At 38.7% G+C, this 19,194-nt stretch overlaps 1 protein-coding gene across 1 annotated transcript in view; it reads left to right on the top strand.

Annotated features, from left to right (window-relative positions):
* The first annotated feature begins 2,297 nt into the window (after positions 1–2,297).
* The window catches only part of CHM (CHM Rab escort protein), a 341,597-nt gene continuing 324,700 nt past the window's right edge, over positions 2,298–19,194 (top strand). The window contains exon 1 of the mRNA XM_053715047.1: positions 2,298–2,352. Within this exon, the coding sequence (XP_053571022.1) occupies positions 2,304–2,352 (49 nt within the window). The 5' untranslated portion in view covers positions 2,298–2,303. The remainder of the gene's footprint in view (positions 2,353–19,194) is intronic.

Here is a 19,194-nt window from a genome sequence, read left to right as displayed (position 1 = left end):
TTCTAATTTTCTTCATTCTCTTGGTATCTTTATTTGAAATGCAAGAATGTAAGTTTAGATGCCGGCCTATTTTTGGTGAACAACCTGGGTTGTCCTTGCCAATTAGTGGATAAATTCATCCACCAATAAAAAAGTGCTTCCAGAGTACTAAACCAACAAAAAACCAAAAGCTTAGATGCCTTCTTTTTCAAATAATAAGAGAACAAAGAAAAATTGATAATAGGAGTAAATTAGAAAGTTGCTTAAAAAGGCATGCTCTATCTGAATCACGAAATAAAAAAATTGGGTTCAGTGTCCCTTTAAGCCTCCAATGTAAATTATATTACTGCTGTTTGAAAGAGACAATTTTAACCACAATCTTTGTTTTTCAGTTTTATGTTAATAATTACTTTTAAAATAATTTATTTCATGGTTCAAGTAACTGTACTTTCACGATTCAGACAGAGCGTGCAATTTTAAACAACTTTCTTATTTACTTCTATTATCAAATTTTCTTTGTTCTCTATTCATGAAAAGCAAGGAGGTGAGGTCAGGAGTGTGCATGTGTTTGGAGCACTATATAGCAGCAGTTTTGCAAAAAGGTTATATACATTTGCAAAGAGCACTAGATAACAGGACTATTTCCTGCCTTGTAGCGCTCCAGACCCCTACTTAGGTATCTTTTCAACAAAGAATACCATAGGTACAAATAATAATAGAAGAAATTGGAAACTTTTTACAAATGGTATGCTCTGAATAAAAGTGGGTCTCATATCCCTTTAATTTATTTAAACAAAACTTTAGCTGTGAATGCTAATATTTAGCATCGATTACGCACTTTAACATTTTGCACCTTGTTCTGTAAAAAAAAAACAAGTAAAGAAGAAGCTAAGCTATGCACACATTAGCTCAGTTTTGGGTGCAGCAGGCAGGTCATAAAGACCGATAAGCATGCAAATTTTACAGCCAGGGGCGAGACTACAGGGGGTGCAGAGGTCGCAGGTGCGACTGGGCCCCTGAGGGTGGGGGCCCAGCTTAAAAAAAAAAAAATTTTTTTTTTTTTTTTTTTAGAATTTTTTTTTTTTTTAAATAAAAAACGTTAACCTACCACTGCCTCAACTGATATCATGTGAGTGTGACATGACTACAGGGGTTAGTGTTTCTGTTTTACCCATTGGTGTTTATGTGTGTGTGTATGTATGTGACTTTGTGTGTATTTATGCATGTATGTGTGTTTGTGTATGTTTGTGGAACCAGCAAATTACAGACCTTGTTACTACAGCATGGGGGGGGGGCAGGGGTAAACAATGTCACTATACAGTACCACTATATACAGTATTGGGGGATGGTCCATGTCACTGACTACTGTGGTCACTTTATAAAGTACTGGGCGGGTAGGATCAGGCCAGCCATGTCACTGGCAGATTACAGACTGTGTCACTAACTTACTATATACAGTACTGGTGGGTTAAATAGTGTCACTATATACAGTAATAGGGGGTCAGACCATCTCACAGACAGTGGGCACAGGGTACCTCCTTTTGCAGACATGTAATCTGATTCACATTTTTTTCTGTGTTAAATGTAAAAAAATATATATATGTATATATATATATATATGTAATTAAATTCACCTTTTTTGGAGGGGGGGGGGGCTTCTTAGATTCTTGCACCTGGGCCCTGTGGTTTCTAGTTACGCCTCTGTTTACAGCCATATACAGTTAGTGCAGATTATTGTCAATACTTTTGGTGTGTGAAGAGATGTAACAAGTCTTGCCATTGTTACTGAAAAGGTTTTTTATAATTGGTGTTTCAAGCAAGGGGTAAAGAATAGTCTGAAACCCCAGCTCAACTGCAAGTTTTAACACTAGAGGGATAATTTATCTTTAAATTGCATCTCTAAAACCGGAAAAAGCAGATAATCTGTATACACACAAAATACATATTTGTTCGACGAAGAAAAAAAGCAACGGTTTCCCCAAAAATGTAATTAACGAGTTTAGCAGGTACACATAACTAAAATTCCCTGCAGGCGTGAGGCGTCAGCACAGCGAAGCACTATCCAAACACTCAGCAATAGACTGGTAGAGTGACGGTATCAGCATTTGATTAATAGTGTACTCCTAAAGTTCCACCCCAAAAGGCAAATAGTTATATAAAACATAATGATTAAAGGGCGATCCCATTTTTATTTCTTGTAATACCTGTGTTCAAACACCTGCGGTAGCCTAAGGGCATTTACCCAAAATAAACATGGCGTTCCCTGCCATGAATGAAGGCACGAGTTCCGGGTGCCTTATCACATGACATATCGGCGAAGCAAGATGGCGGACAATTTGCCTTCAGAGTTTGATGTTATCATTCTTGGAACTGGTATGAATTAAGAAATAAAGCTGCGCAGTGTCTTGCATGTATGTGAAACATAACAAAAGGCTAGCGAGCGCTTCATTACATTTCTGAAACTAATGCGATATAATAGTAGTGCTGTTGTATAGGAGTGTGATATGTCATTTGCTTGCATGATGTATTCGCTTTATTCTCCGAATTATGAGGGAAGTGCCAAGTCGCTCTATAAGAAGAAGCGGAACTGAAGATGTTGCTTGTCAAATTTTCTGTATATTAAACACTTATGTATATAGGTTTCCAAGATGGTGTGTGTGGTATAATTTGCTTGTTTCTAATATTCTTACTGCCAGGTTGCTGATCATATTGTGCTGAAGGTTCCTTTTAAGAAATTATTTGGTCAAAAAAGTTAAATTACTCTAAATATTATATCTAACTCTTCTATATCATTAATAGCAATACAATATTTTTGAAATAGTTAAAATAACATTATAGAAACTATCTTGTCGCTGCCATGGTTTCTGTGTCCAGAATTCTGATATTTTCTAAAATGTAAAGTATTTGAAAAGTACAAGAAATTAGTACTATATTTTTATTAATATCTCAAAAACAATATTTTATTTCTACTATAACATTTCACAGCTTTATATTTAAAGAATTGAGAATCAATACACATTTAAAACAACTTAAATGATTACTTACCAAAAAAGACAAACACATACAGTATGAAATGTTTCTGAATAAATTAATTAACAAAAATGTGGACTTAAAAGTGAAAAGCATTATTTTGCATTTGCTAGACTGTTGAAGTATCTTTTAACAAACACATTTCTGTCTTGGGTTCTTGTGGAAATTATGTTTTCATGGGCAGCTCCTGAAATATTTTTTAATTGTAGTGTCTGTAAAAAGTATTACGGAATGTTTAGTTTGGTAGAGTAGGTATCAATGTTGGAAGTGGTTCAAGTGGAGAAAAACTGGGAATTTGCATAATGCAAAAATAGAAATGGTGTATGTGTGTGTGTGTGTGTGTGTATATATATATATATATATATATATATATATATATATATATATCTATATCTTAAAGTGAATGTTAATTTTGATGCTAAAGAGCCCGGTTTTTAAAAATTCGATTAAAAACAGGGGCACTTTATTTCATAAAAATTTACATTTCACTCCTGTTGAGAAAAAAAAAAAACATTACCTTTTAATCTTCACAGCAGCTCCAGCTTCCTCCACCCGTCGCAAAGCCTCTTCCTGGGTCTAAAATGAGGAATCCATCTTTCTCCAATCACAGCGTTGAATCAGACACTGATTCCCCCGGGGGGGAGGCTGTGATTGGAGGATGACGTCAGAAATGGCTTGCAACGACCGGAGGAAGCTGGAGCTGCTTTCAAGATTAAAAGGTAAGTTTTTTTTTTTTTTTTAGTTTTTTTTTTTTTTTTACAAGAAGAGTGAAATGTAGATTGTGATGAATTAAAGTGCCCCTGTTTTTAATCAAATTTTTAAAAAACGGACACTTTAGCATCAAAATTGACATTCACTTTAACCCTTTGAGTGCTAAGCACTTTCCCACCTGGGTGCTAAGCTGATTTAATTTATTTTTTTATTTTGTGAAAAAAATGTTTTAACTTAAAGATCCCCAAGACGATTACCTTTCCAATGGTGGGTCTTGGGGGTCTGTAGCTGCTTAGAAGCCTGTATCTGCCCCCTTTCCCTATACTTTGTATTGGCAAATTGTTAAAAAAAGTTGCACAGTGACGTCACCGTGCAAAAAGTGATGCCTGTCACTCTACAGGCACGTTTGCCGGGGTGGGAGCCCCCAGATCTCCCTCAAGGTGGGAGAGTACCAGTGACGGCTCTAAGCCGTCATTGGCACCAGAGTGGGAAACTCTGTGATGGCTCAGAGCCGTCATTAGCACTCAAAGGGTTAAAGGGATACTTAACCCAAATTTTTTCTTTAATGATCCATATAGAGCATGCAATTTTAAGCAACTTTCTAATTTACTCCTATTATCAATTTTTGTTTGTTGTTAGTAATGTAAAGCTTAGGAGCCACCAATAAGCAAGCGCTATCCATGGTGCTGAACCTAAATAAAGAAACTTTTTAAAATAAATATAGCAAGAGAACGAAGGAAAATTGGTAATAGGAGTTAATTAGATAGTTGCTTAAAATTGCAAAAGTTTGGCTTAGTATCCTCTTAAAGGGTACTGTCCAAAATGTTGCCTATGTCTGTTAAAGGGACAGTAAAGCCAAAATTAAACTTTAATGATTTGTATAGAGCATGCAATTTTCAACAACTTTCCAATTTACTTCTGTTATCAAATTTGCTTTGTTCTTTTGGTATCTTTTATTGAAGAGTAAAACTATGTAGGCTCATAAGAGCTCAGGAGTGTGCATGTCTTTAGTATGGCAGCAGTGTTTTGCAACATTATTTGTAGAAAATTGCAATGTGAGGAACTCTAAAGAAAGCTAAAAGAGCTGAAAAAACCCAAGGGTATGGCAACATTATTTGTAGCTTTGTTATACAATGTTGCAAAACACTGCTGCCATAGGGTACTAAAGATGTACACACTCCTGAGCTCTTCTGAGCCTACCTAGTTTTACTCTTCAATAAAAGATAACAAGAAAATGAAGCAAATTTGTTAACAGAAGTAAATTAGGAAGTTGTTTAAAGTTGCATGCTCTATCTGAATCATGAAAGTTTGACTTTACTGTCCCTTTAATGCTTGCAATACATTAACCATAAAAGAAGTCTTAGTGCTACATTGTTTTTCCTTTAGGAGACAGGTTTTTTTCTTCATTTGCCATGGAATAATGCACAGTAAGTACAGGTGGCCCTCATTTTACAACGGTTCAATTTACACCGTTTCAGAATAACAACCTTTTTTCCAGTCGTGACTGCTATTGAAAAGCATTGAGAAGCAGTGCATTTATTAAAAAACCAGTAGGTGGAGCTGTCCGTTTGTGTTGCAGCAAAGCCAAGCAAGCTGAAATGAATCAGTTTAACCAGACCTGAGCTATCAAGCAGATTTTAAAGGAACACGATCATCCTGTCTATAAATCAGTAGAGGTTGGAATGCATAGAAAGAACTGTTTGCAGAAAAATGCAAGTGAAGTCTGTGTTGTGTGATTATTTTATTAGGTTTATAATGCTGTTTAGCATTTAAAGTCTTCATTTCAAAGCTTTAAAAATAATGTATTAGGTGTTACTTATGACAATTTTGAGAGGGGCCTGGAACCTAACTCCCTCACTTCCCATTGACTTACATTATAAACTGGGTTTCAATATTACAACGGTTTCGATTTACAACCATTCCTTCTGGAACCTAACCCGGCGTAAACTGAGGGCTACCTGTATAGATATTTACTGCCTTCTAAGGCAGTCCTAAATAATCTTAGTCTCACTTCTCATTTTTATTCTTGTTGACAACAATCTGCTCTGCCCAGACAATACAGAAAAATATATAAATATTTAGTAATGTGCAGCTGTTTATGACCTCTTTATGCCTATGAAGCATTCTTCTAATATTGTTTAAAGGGACTTAAACCCCCAAAAATGTTTTCATGATCCAGAACAAACAATTTTAAACAACTTTCCAATGTTCTTCTATTATCAAATGTTTGTTTTCATGTTTTCTTTTTGTTGAAAAGCAAGAAGGTAAGTTAAGGAGTGTGCATGTGTCTGCAGCACTTTATGGCAGCAGTTTTGCAACAATGTTATACATTAGCTGAATGGCAGCACTATTTCCTGTTATGTAGTGCTCCAGGCATGTGCATGCTACCTATCTAGATATCTCTTTAACAAAGAATAGCATGATAACAAAGTAAATTTGTTAATAGAAGTAAATTGGAAACTTTTTTCAAATTGTATTTCGCTTTCTGAATCATGGAAGGAACAAAAAAATGGGTTTCATGTCCCTTTTAACACAGACATTAAATCAAGCCTCAACAGGCTTACATGGAGCAGCCACTTGCATGGACAGATACTAGATAAAAGTAGATGCTGTTTACCCCATGGGTGCCAACATATCTGTAACTTATTGCACAAAAATACATTGCAGCGCTCTTGGAGAGCCAAAGGGATGGGAAGGGGGATTGTTGTCACATTGATCAGATCTCTGCACTGTGTGAGGACGCAGAGGTAGGGAGAAAGTGACTCTGGGTTCTGAAGGAAATGCACACCTTGCGAAGAGTAGAAGTGCAGCATTATGTCCTGCGCCTCCCCAGAACGCCAGGCCCCTTTTGGGTGCACCAAGGCTTATTTCTTAGGGCCCCTGGTGCACAGGAGTCAAGCACAAATGTATAAACCAATAACAAAGATGGCAGTCTCTGAATTTGAATGAAAAAGCAAAAACTTTTTATTCCATAGTGACGTTTTGGGGCATTCACCCCTTTGATTCTTGCACCTGGTAGATTGCCCCTTTTACTCTTACATAGGTTTCTCAGATTTCCACCCCTTCAATTCTTATTATGTCTATCATAGGATGGAGGAGAGGAAACTTGATGTTATCTAGGGCCTTGTTTGTCGACCTTTGGTACATGTATCCCTGGTGATACCTGGAGCATTATTATTATTATTATTATTATTATTATCAGGTATTTGTAGAGCGCCAACAGGTTCCGCAGCGCTATGAACATAGGTAGTATATAAAAATGATTACAGGTATCAAATGGGGAGAGAGGGTCCTGCCGAGAGTTGCACTGTTGTAGTCGGCTCTTATGAGTATGAACTACAAACAGCTGGGCTCATAGGCTTACATGCTATGGGGTTTTAGGGGATAGCAGTGGAGATAGGAAGGTTAGTGTAGGTTGTAAGCGTCCCTGAATAGTAGAGTCTTCAGGGAGCACTTGAAGCTTTTAAAACTAGGGGAGATTCTTGTGGAGCGAGGCAGAGAGTTCCATAAGATGGGAGCCAATCTGGAGAAATCTTGAAGACGGGAATGGGAGGAGGTAACAAGAGAGGAGGAGAGTAGGAGATCATGAGCGAAGAGGACGGGAGGGAGAGTATTTGGAGACAAGGTCTGAGATGTAGGGGGGGAGCAGTGCAATTGAGGGCTTTGTGTGTCAGAGTGAGGATTTTGTGTTTTAAACCCAATATGTTGACATAGCCCTAGTAGAATATGCCCTCCGCTCTACAGGAACAAGTAGATTCTTCAGCTGATAGGATTTGATAAGGCACTGGACAGTCCAAGAAGAGATCTTAAAGGGACAGTCAACACCAGAATTTTTGTTGTTTAAAACGATAGCTAATCCCTTTATTACCCATTCCCCAGTTTTGCATAACAAACACAGTTATAGTAATACACATTTTACCTATGTAATTACCTTGTATCTAAGCCTATGCAGATTGCCCCCTTATTTCAGTTCAATTGACAGACTTGCATTTTAGCAAATCGGTGCTGAATCCTCAGTAAATTCACATGCATGAGCTCAATGTTGTCTGTGAAACACATGAACTAATGCCCTCTAGTGGTGAAAAACTGCCAAAATGCTTTCAGAGTAGAGGTGGCCTTCAAGGTCTAAGAAATTAGCATATGAACCTCCTAGGTTTAGCTTTCAACAAAGAATACCAAGAGAACAAAGCAAAATTGGTGATAAAAGTAAATTGGAAAGTTGTTTAAAATTACATGCCCTATTTGAATCATGAAAGTTTTTTTTGGACTTGACTGTCCCTTTAAATGAATAGTCTAGTCAAAATTAAACATTCATGATTAAGACAGAGCATGCAATTGTAAGCAGCTTTCTAATTTACTCCTATTATAATATTTTCTTCGTTCTCTTGGTATCATTATTTAAAAAGGCGGGAATGTAAGCATAGAAGCCGGCCCATTTTTGGTAGTGCTTTCTGATTGGTGTCTTAATGTAGCCACCAATCAGCAAGCGCTACCCAGATGCTGAACTAAAAATGGGCCGGCTCCTAAGCTTACATTCAAATTAAGATACCAAGAGAACAAAGAAAAATTTAAAATAGGAGTACATTTGAAAGTTGCTTAAAATTGCATGTTCTAGCTGAATCATGGAACTTTAATTTTAACTAGCCTATCCTTTTAATCTTAGCTGGCAGATTCCTTTACGAGGACAGAGGTATGACAAATAGTCTGTTGGACTTCCTGTAATCTTTGCCCTTTTTCCATAATAGTGCAGATACTGAAAAATGTCCAGTTTGTATAGTGGTTTCCCATCTACATTCTTCTGTAAACAAAAAGAGTTACACCACAGTAATGCATTTTTTTTTTTATTATTGAAAATGTGTCACAGCTTTCTGTAAAAGAGATACCTTGTCTTTTTGACAAGAAAAGGTTCATCCACTGACAGGACTTGCTGTTCAAAGACATATCTTACAGTGATAGGTGTCAAATAAATATATAGAAACTGACTTCAAGTTTCAAAAGGTGATACCATAAGAACATCAAGCACCAGAAGTAGGTCCCAGGAAGGTACAAGATTTCTTAGAACTGGTTGGATATGGGACATGTTTTGAAAGAACTCATATCAGATCCTGAACCCGTCTAATTCCAGATATTACTGATACCTGCACTTTTAGTGTCTCCTTAATAGAGGCATAGCTAAAAACCTTCCTTAAAAGGACACTCAAGTCAAAATAAACTTTTATGAATAAGATAGAAAATGCAGTTTAAAGACACTTTCCAATTTACTTCCGTTATCAAATTTTGCACAGTCTTTTTATATTCACATTTTCTGGGGAACAAGATCCTATTGAGCATGTGCACAAGCTCACAGGGTATATGTATACTAGTCTGTGATTGGCTGATTGCTGTCACATGATACAGGGGGCCAGAAAATGGGAGAAAAAAATAATTTTTGCCAGAAAAAAAACTACTGTTTATTTAAAATTCATAGTAGGTGCTATTGCACTGTATTTTTATTATGTACTTGTTAATTATGTCATTCTACTGCATTGAGTGGTCCTTTAAGGAACTAAAGTAGGTTATATAGCTATACATGTTCTGTAGACACATTATGCTACAGTGTTCATGAGGCGAATACATCACAGATCTTGTAATATTTCTTGCATAATTTCCTGTAAAAAATGACTGGTACAGAATATTTAATATACTGAACCTTATACAGTCAGCAGCTATGCTGCTAGATTCTGTTTGTTTAGGTTCAGATGCAGAACTCACCGAGTGTTTGAAAGAAACCAAGATGCTTGAATTGCAAGCTGCTAAAGAATTGGAAACCAAGATATTCTTGGTATGGAGGACCACAATAATTGTTCCCTTCTCCTCCCTGGTTCTGTGTAGGCAATGTATGAGAGCAATTGGAGGACAGGCATACCACTGTTGTTGTTTTCCCCAACACAAATATCCATAGTAAAGGAATACAGCAGGTTATTTGAGATATTGTTTATCGATCACATACCAAATTGATCAATATGGGAGAATTATGCAGACAACAAATTCTGAAGCTGGGCAGTCCAGCATTCAGTTTTTAACAGGGTACATTAGGGAACGTAATCGTGTGCCCACCAGTAGTATTTGACTTAGATTCCTTCACCTGGTTACTGGGCAAAATACATATTCTTATCTGTATTCCTATACTTGTTACAGCTTAAAGAATAAGGAACAATTCAGCAAGTTTGTTTACATTTGAGCAACCTGCCAGAGAAATAGCATTACACTCTACCGTGGCTGGCTATAAGGACATGGCTTAGTTTCCTGTGTACTGGCCTAGTACACAGTAAGCCATTCATATGCCTAGTCTAATTTTGGACAAGGAGAAAAATACAGCAATTAAAGGGATAGTAAACACCAAAAATGTTATTGTTTAAAAAGATAGATAATCCTTTTATTTACCATTCCCCAGTTTTCCATAACCAACAATGTTATAGAAATATACATTTTACCTCTGTACCTTGCATCTAAGCTTCTGCTGACTGCCTCCTTATCTCAGATCTTTTGACAGACTTGCATTTCAGGCAATTAGTGCTGACTCTTAACTTTGTGCTCATGTACGTGAAGTTATTTATCTATATGAAAAACAGGAACTAACACCCTCTAGCTGTAAAAAACTGTCAAATGCATCCAAATGAGAGACAGCCTTCAAGGGTTTAGAAATTAGCATATGAGCCTACTTAGGTTTAGCTTTTAACTAAGAATAACAAGAGAACAAAGCAATTTTGATGATAAAAGTAAATTAGAAAGTTGTTTACAATTGCATGCACTATCTGAATTATGAAAGTTTAATTTGGACTTTACTATCCCTCTAACTGTTTGCTATTCTACAGATAGTTGCCTGGCCCAATGTTACATGCAGAGAAGTAACATATTCACAAAACAGGACAGAAACACAAGACAATTAGACACAGCTAAAGCATAAGCAAAAATATGAACTGTGGCCTATCTCACTAAAAAGCCCCTTAAAAACAATGGCAGCTACCTCCATTATTTTGTAGTCCCTCCTCTGATACTTATGTGAGCTCACACAAAAATCAATAATTTGTATGGTACTTAAACACTTCATCCATTTTCAGTAGTGTGGTCCTGCTGCCAGCTGTGAGACTGTACTATTTTAGGAAGTCATCCGGATGGAGGGAGGGACTAATATCATGGTCTTGCTAGGATTACCAGCATAGTAATTTTCTTCATGAGTGCGACCACCTATACCTCTACTGGAGCAGATGCAACCTTCAGGTAGCTGTTGGGAGGGATAGAACCCTGGGACGATATTTCCTAGTTAACAATAGCAAGAACCTTGCCACATAATGGGAAACCACCTATATCCCCACTAACCGCATATCCAATATGTACCCCTAAAAGTTAATAATGGTATGGTTTTACTGTTGTTATACGATCAGAGTCCATAGAACCAATTTGAAAATAGCGGTAGCAAGGCAGTGACGACATACACAAAATGGTCCCTGCCACAGGTATTAGAATAGTTACCATCTTGTTGGTGACAAGACAATGAAATGGCAGCATGGTTGGATGCAGTAGTAATATTTATGGCAGCCCCTGAACAGTCAGAATATCCACAGGTATACCATCAGTGAGGTCGGGGTGACTACACACACCAGCCCTTGGTTGGGGGTATTAACTATGTGGACGGTAACAGTCTGGTTGTATTGGAGGTTGTCAGTCACTCTATGCATGTCCACCTTATGTAGGTGTGTGATTGAGCATATCCACCTGAAATGGGATATGTATCTATGGGGTGCCATGGCCTGCTGACCTAGGCACAAAACCACAAATCAAGCAAGAAGCAGTTAGATCTAGGGTTTTGTACATAGTGTGGGTGGCAAGGATGAAGGAGTTGTCTTTAGCCCAGGGGGTGCTGTTAACCTGTACCGCAAGAGGTAAAAAGTTACAATAGGTAACATTATAGCAGTTGAGGGATCAGTCTAGCAATATAAGCTTGATTAAATATATTATTTACACTGTAATAGCAAATAAGCTACCACAGTAAAATAATAAAAAGGACAATAAGTATCAACTGTATGTCTACTGTGGTGCACGATTATTAACCCACCAGTTAATCATTATTCAGATAGTAAGGAATGATACTCTCCTACACACTTAGTCTTTGTTCTTTGGTTTTTCAGCAAAAGGTTCAGTCTCTGAAGGTGCAAGCTTGCAGTGGGAAACGTTGATTTTGGCAATCTTTACAGCTGTGTTGGTGATGAGCAGTACTTGGAATTGCCTTTTCCACCTTGGCTCTAGAGCAGTTTTTCTGGAGAAACTCTTGATCATAACCAGGTCACCAAGAGCAATGGCATGCACTGGCCATTTGCCACTCTGGGGCTTCAAAGCCTTACCTGCATTGATGTTCGTTGCATACGATAATCACTAATTCCATGGTCCTTTTTGTTCAGGTGTGAATTGCTTGGTATTTCAGGGTTTGACTTTCCTATTGGGTGAGGTCAGACTGATATACTGCAGGAAAGTTCTCTTCAGTAAAAAGCACAGATTAGGCAGAAAGAAGCTGCACCCTCGGAGAGTGCCATCCCATAGGGTGGGCTATTAAGTACCATCCTTCCCCAGTTCAGCACTTCTCTTTTCTATTTTATTCTCTAAGGGTAATAGGGGAAACCAGATGTGGACCCCTTTCTCACTGCCTAGAGGAATATAGCTGCACCTCCACTGGCGAGGCCCATATAGGCTGAAATGTATGTCTGGGCACAATGAAGCTGCACCCTGGGTGGTTACCATCCCAAAGGGTGGACTTTTAGGCACCATCCATCCCCAGTTGAGCACTTATGTATTTTCTTCTTAAGATTTTCCTCTATTTAAATCACATCCCTAAAAGTCCCATAATCCTAAGTAGGAATGCCATTTTGTTCCCTTAGTTGTGATAGCAGCATAAACTTAGGCAGGATAGAGTAAAATTCAGCAATAGACTTTGTAATGTAAAAGTTATAACTGGCAGTCTGGCAATGTACATAAAAGCATGAGAGGAACTGGCATCCAAGTGTTAGTGGCTGAGGAGGGGTAAGTAAAAACCAAAACCTCCACCTAATACCTGGCAAGAGGGGAACCCCTAGGAATGAATGGGTGGTAACTTGAGGTATGTTTATACAAATGAAGGGGTTTCTTTTAGTCCAGAAGATTCAGTTAAAAAATATTAGCTAGGAGGACCTACTTGGCACCCTGCTCTATAGGATATTAAAAGGAAAATTGAGGTAAACAATCAGTTGTGAGGATTGGTGGTGGGCACAGCCTGAATATGCTGTATTTATGTTTAGACTAGAGTTTACAAATATATCAAAATATACATGAAAATTATTGCCTGTAAATTCATTTAAATCCTTACTATTCAGTTAAGGACATTTGCCTACATAGAATATTTGTGCAGTTGATATCTTTGTTTGTTCCTGAAAAATATGAAATAACATTAGAAAACAAAGCAAACACATGTGGCTCTCATGAAATATATGCCCTGTTAGCAAATTAATTGATAAATATTCATTGGTACAATAATTCAAATTTATAATAAATCTAAAATATACTGTATGAAAGTTAGCACATACTTTTGACAGTGATGCATTACATCATGTATTTTAGGTAAGCAAAATAGGTAAACGTTAAGGTGTTTAAAGGGACATGAAACCCAAACATTTTCTTTCAGGATTCAGATAGAGTATACAATTTTAAACAACTTTCTAATTTACTTCTATTATCTAATTTGTTTCATTCTCTTGGTATCATTTGTTAAAGGAGCAGCAATGCACTAATGGTTTCTAACTGAACACATGGGTGAGCCAATCACAATCGAGATATATATATATATATGCAGCCACCAATCAACAGCTAGAACCTAGGTTCTCTGCTGCTCCTGAGCTTGCTAAGATAAACATTTCAGCAAAGTATAACAAGAGAAGGAAGCAAATTAAATAATAGAAGTAAATTGGAAAGTTGTTTAAAATTGCATTCTCTATCTGAATTATGAAATCATTTTTTGTGGTTTCATGTCCCTTTAAATGCAGTTTAAGTAACCGGTGTCTTTTGAAACATCGTTGTTAAATGAGAAAATTTGCCTTCTAAGGTAAATAATGCTGAAACATGATAAAGTGAGCCTATATGGCTTTTGAATAATAAAGATGTGTTTTCAATATGTATAGTCAGGGGAGGAGGAAAATCCCTGGTTATTTTGTATAACGAGTAAAGATTTTTGCATATAATACAGAAACATAATTTATTTTGAACTGCAAAAGTGAGTTTATGATTTATCCAATGCATATGAAAAGAGACATGTCAGTGTTTTTTCCTTGACAAAGCAATAATAATGTGTGTTGTGCCAACAAGCGTCTTTCCTATACATTGGAATAAATGTTACTCCATGTAAACTTATCTATGAAAAATTGAGTTACCACTATAGGGACATTTACGTAAAAGTAATTATTAATAATATTTATCAATCTCAGTGAGTATTATGATAAACAATAGGTGTTTCTTACTGTGGTCCATTAACATTAAACATTTTATAACTATCATATAGAAGAAGAAAAAGAACAGGATCCAAATAGACTTTGCTGAAGGTAAAATCACCATAAACTGAGACATCTGGTAACATTCAGCTTCTTTGGCAAAAACAATGTTCCTGCCAACTTTTATACTGTCCCTCTATATATTTAAATACGGTAATTATTAGCAAGCACCTCTTTCTAGAGAAAACGGACCCAGCTTTTGCTAGGCATTCTTCATAATTGTAATCTTCCATTTCTTCATTTTGATCTATCCTTTGAACCTTTTCTAGTTCTGCAGAGTTTTTATTCATAATTGAGGTTTAAAGCTTCTGTCGGGTATTTATACACTTACTGACTGTGGTGTTCAGTTATCATTTCCATGTGCTAAGCATGCTGTTCAAAAGAGATCGTATAAGATGGGATTCTTCCCATCATTTAAACATCATTTCATTTATTAAGGTTCAGTTTAGTTACAAGAACCTTTGGTCTCTTACATTGGTACCACAAAACACCTGAAAGTTTATAATCACATTTTCTCCAACATAGGTGTGTCCGGTCCACGGCGTCATCCTTACTTGTGGGATATTCTCTTCCCCAACAGGAAATGGCAAAGAGCCCAGCAAAGCTGGTCACATGATCCCTCCTAGGCTCCGCCTTCCCCAGTCATTCTCTTTGCCGTTGTACAGGCAACATCTCCACGGAGATGGCTTAGAGTTTTTTGGTGTTTAACTGTAGTTTTTATTATTCAATCAAGAGTTTGTTATTTTAAAATAGTGCTGGTATGTACTATTTACTCTGAAACAGAAAAGAGATGAAGATTTCTGTTTGTAAGAGGAAAATGATTTTAGCAACCGTTACTAAAATCGATGGCTGTTTCCACACAGGACTGTTGAGAGGAATTAACTTCAGTTGGGGGAAACAGTGAGCAGACTTTTGCTGCTTGAGGTATGACACATTTCTAACAAGACGATGTAATGCTGGAAGCTGTCATTTTCCCTATGGGATCCGGTAAGCCATTTTTATTACATAAAGAAAAAAAGGGCTTCACAAGGGCTTTTAAGACTGTAGACATTTTCTGGGCTAAAACGATTGATATATAAGCATATTTTATACTTCATAGCTTTGAGGAATTATTTTATTCTTTGGAATTATGTAAAATAACCGGCAGGCACTGTATTGGACACCTTATTCTCTAGGGGCTTTCCCTAATCATAGGCAGAGCCTCATTTTCGCGCCTCTATTGCGCACTTGTTTTTGGGAAGCATGACATGCAGATGCATGTGTGAGGAGCTCTGATACATAGAAAAGACTTTCTGAAGGCGTCATTTGGTATCGTATTCCCCTTTGGGCTTGGTTGGGTCTCAGCAAAGCAGATACCAGGGACTGTAAAGGGGTTAAATATAAAAACGGCTCCGGTTCCGTTATTTTAAGGGTTAAAGCTTTCAAATTTGGTGTGCAATACTTTTAAGGCTTTAAGACACTGTGGTGAATTTTGAACAATTCCTTCATACTTTTTCACATTTGCAGTAATAAAGTGTGTTCAGTTTAAAATTTAAAGTGACAGTAACGGTTTTATTTTAAAACGTTTTTTGTACTTTGTTATCAAGTTTATGCCTGTTTAACATGTCTGAACTACCAGATAGACTGTGTTCTGTATGTGGGGAAGCCAAGGTTCCTTCTCATTTAAATAGATGTGATTTATGTGACACAAAATTTAGAGAAAATGATGCCCAAGATGATTCCTCAAGTGAGGGGAGTAAGCATGGTACTGCATCATCCCCTCCTTCGTCTACACCAGTCTTGCCCACACAGGAGGCCCCTAGTACATCTAGTGCGCCAATACTCCTTACTATGCAACAATTAACGGCTGTAATGGATAATTCTATCAAAAACATTTTAGCCAAAATGCCCACTTATCAGCGAAAGCGCGACTGCTCTGTTTTAGAAAATACTGAAGAGCATGAGGACGCTGATGATATTGGTTCTGAAGTGCCCCTACACCAGTCTGAGGGGGCCAGGGAGGTTTTGTCTGAGGGAGAAATTTCAGATTCAGGGAAAATTTCTCAACAAGCTGAACCTGATGTGATTACATTTAAATTTAAATTGGAACATCTCCGCGCTCTGCTTAAGGAGGTGTTATCTACTCTGGATGATTGTGAGAATTTGGTCATTCCAGAGAAATTATGTAAAATGGACAAGTTCCTAGAGGTCCCGGGGCCCCCCGAAGCTTTTCCTATACCCAAGCGGGTGGCGGACATTGTAAATAAAGAATGGGAAAGGCCCGGCATACCTTTCGTCCCTCCCCCTATATTTAAGAAATTGTTTCCTATGGTCGACCCCAGAAAGGACTTATGGCAGACAGTCCCCAAGGTCGAGGGGGCGGTTTCTACTCTAAACAAACGCACTACTATCCCTATAGAAGATAGTTGTGCTTTCAAAGATCCTATGGATAAAAAATTAGAGGGTTTGCTTAAAAAGATGTTTGTTCAGCAAGGTTACCTTCTACAACCAATTTCATGCATTGTTCCTGTCACTACAGCAGCGTGTTTCTGGTTCGATGAACTAGAAAAGGCGCTCAATAAAGATTCTTCTTATGAGGAGATTTTGGACAGAATTCATGCTCTCAAATTGGCTAACTCTTTCACCCTAGACGCCACTTTGCAATTGGCTAGATTAGCGGCGAAAAATTCTGGGTTTGCTATTGTGGCGCGCAGAGCGCTTTGGCTAAAATCTTGGTCAGCGGATGCGTCTTCCAAGAACAAATTGCTTAACATTCCTTTCAAGGGGAAAACGCTGTTTGGCCCTGACTTGAAAGAGATTATTTCTGATATCACTGGGGGCAAGGGCCACGCCCTTCCTCAGGATAGGTCTTTCAAGGCCAAAAATAAACCTAATTTTCGTCCCTTTCGCAGAAACGGACCAGCCCCAAGTGCTACGTCCTCTAAGCAAGAGGGTAATACTTCTCAAGCCAAGCCAGCCTGGAGGCCAATGCAAGGCTGGAACAAAGGTAAGCAGGCCAAGAAACCTGCCACTGCTACCAAGACAGCATGAGATGTTGGCCCCCGATCCGGGACCGGATCTGGTGGGGGGCAGACTCTCTCTCTTCGCTCAGGCTTGGGCAAGAGATGTTCTGGATCCTTGGGCGCTAGAAATAGTCTCCCAAGGTTATCTTCTGGAATTCAAGGGGCTTCCCCCAAGGGGGAGGTTCCACAGGTCTCAATTGTCTTCAGACCACATAAAAAAACAGGCATTCTTACATTGTGTAGAAGACCTGTTAAAAATGGGAGTGATTCATCCTGTTCCATTAGGAGAACAAGGGATGGGGTTCTACTCCAATCTGTTCGTAGTTCCCAAAAAAGAGGGAACATTCAGACCAATCTTAGATCTCAAGATCCTAAACAAGTTTCTCAAGGTTCCATCGTTCAAAATGGAAACCATTCGAACAATTCTTCCTTCCATCCAGGAAGGTCAATTCATGACCACGGTGGATTTAAAGGATGCGTATCTACATATTCCTATCCACAAGGAACATCATCGGTTCCTAAGGTTCGCATTTCTGGACAAGCATTACCAGTTTGTGGCACTTCCGTTCGGATTAGCCACTGCTCCAAGAATTTTAACAAAGGTACTAGGGTCCCTTCTAGCGGTGCTAAGACCAAGGGGCATTGCAGTAGTACCTTACTTGGACGACATACTGATTCAAGCGTCGTCCCTTCCACAAGCAAAGGCTCACACGGACATTGTCCTGGCCTTTCTCAGATCTCACGGGTGGAAAGTGAACGTAGAAAAAAGTTCTCTATCTCCGTCAACAAGGGTTCCCTTCTTGGGAACAACAATAGACTCCTTAGAAATGAGGATTTTTCTGACAGAGGCCAGAAAATCAAAACTTCTAAACTCTTGTCAAATACTTCATTCTGTTCCTCTTCCTTCCATAGCGCAGTGCATGGAAGTAATAGGTTTGATGGTAGCGGCAATGGACATAGTTCCTTTTGCGCGAATTCATCTAAGACCATTACAACTGTGCATGCTCAGTCAGTGGAATGGGGACTATACAGACTTGTCTCCGACGATACAAGTAGATCAGAGGACCAGAGATTCACTCCGTTGGTGGCTGTCCCTGGACAACCTGTCACAGGGGATGAGCTTCCGCAGACCAGAGTGGGTCATTGTCACGACCGACGCCAGTCTGGTGGGCTGGGGCGCGGTCTGGGGACCCCTGAAAGCTCAGGGTCTTTGGTCTCGGGAAGAATCTCTTCTCCCGATAAATATTCTGGAACTGAGAGCGATATTCAATGCTCTCAAGGCTTGGCCTCAGCTAGCAAAGGCCAAGTTCATACGGTTTCAATCAGACAACATGACGACTGTTGCGTACATCAACCATCAGGGGGGAACAAGGAGTTCACTGGCGATGGAAGAAGTGACCAAAATCATTCAATGGGCGGAGACTCACTCCTGCCACTTGTCTGCAATCCACATCCCAGGAGTGGAAAATTGGGAAGCGGATTTTCTGAGTCGTCAGACATTTCATCCGGGGGAGTGGGAACTCCATCCGGAAATCTTTGCCCAAATTACTCAATTGTGGGGCATTCCAGACATGGATCTGATGGCCTCTCGTCAGAACTTCAAGGTTCCTTGCTACGGGTCCAGATCCAGGGATCCCAAGGCGACTCTAGTAGATGCACTAGTAGCACCTTGGACCTTCAAACTAGCTTATGTATTCCCGCCGTTTCCTCTCATCCCCAGGCTGGTAGCCAGGATCAATCAGGAGAGGGCATCGGTGATCTTGATAGCTCCTGCGTGGCCACGCAGGACTTGGTATGCAGACCTGGTGAATATGTCATCGGCTCCACCATGGAAGCTACCTTTGAGACGAGACCTTCTTGTTCAAGGTCCGTTCGAACATCCGAATCTGGTCTCACTCCAACTGACTGCTTGGAGATTGAAC

The sequence above is a fragment of the Bombina bombina genome, chromosome 1 (assembly GCF_027579735.1).
Source record: "Bombina bombina isolate aBomBom1 chromosome 1, aBomBom1.pri, whole genome shotgun sequence".
Lineage (NCBI taxonomy): Eukaryota > Metazoa > Chordata > Amphibia > Anura > Bombinatoridae > Bombina > Bombina bombina.
This window is presented reverse-complemented; position numbering and strand designations above follow the sequence as displayed.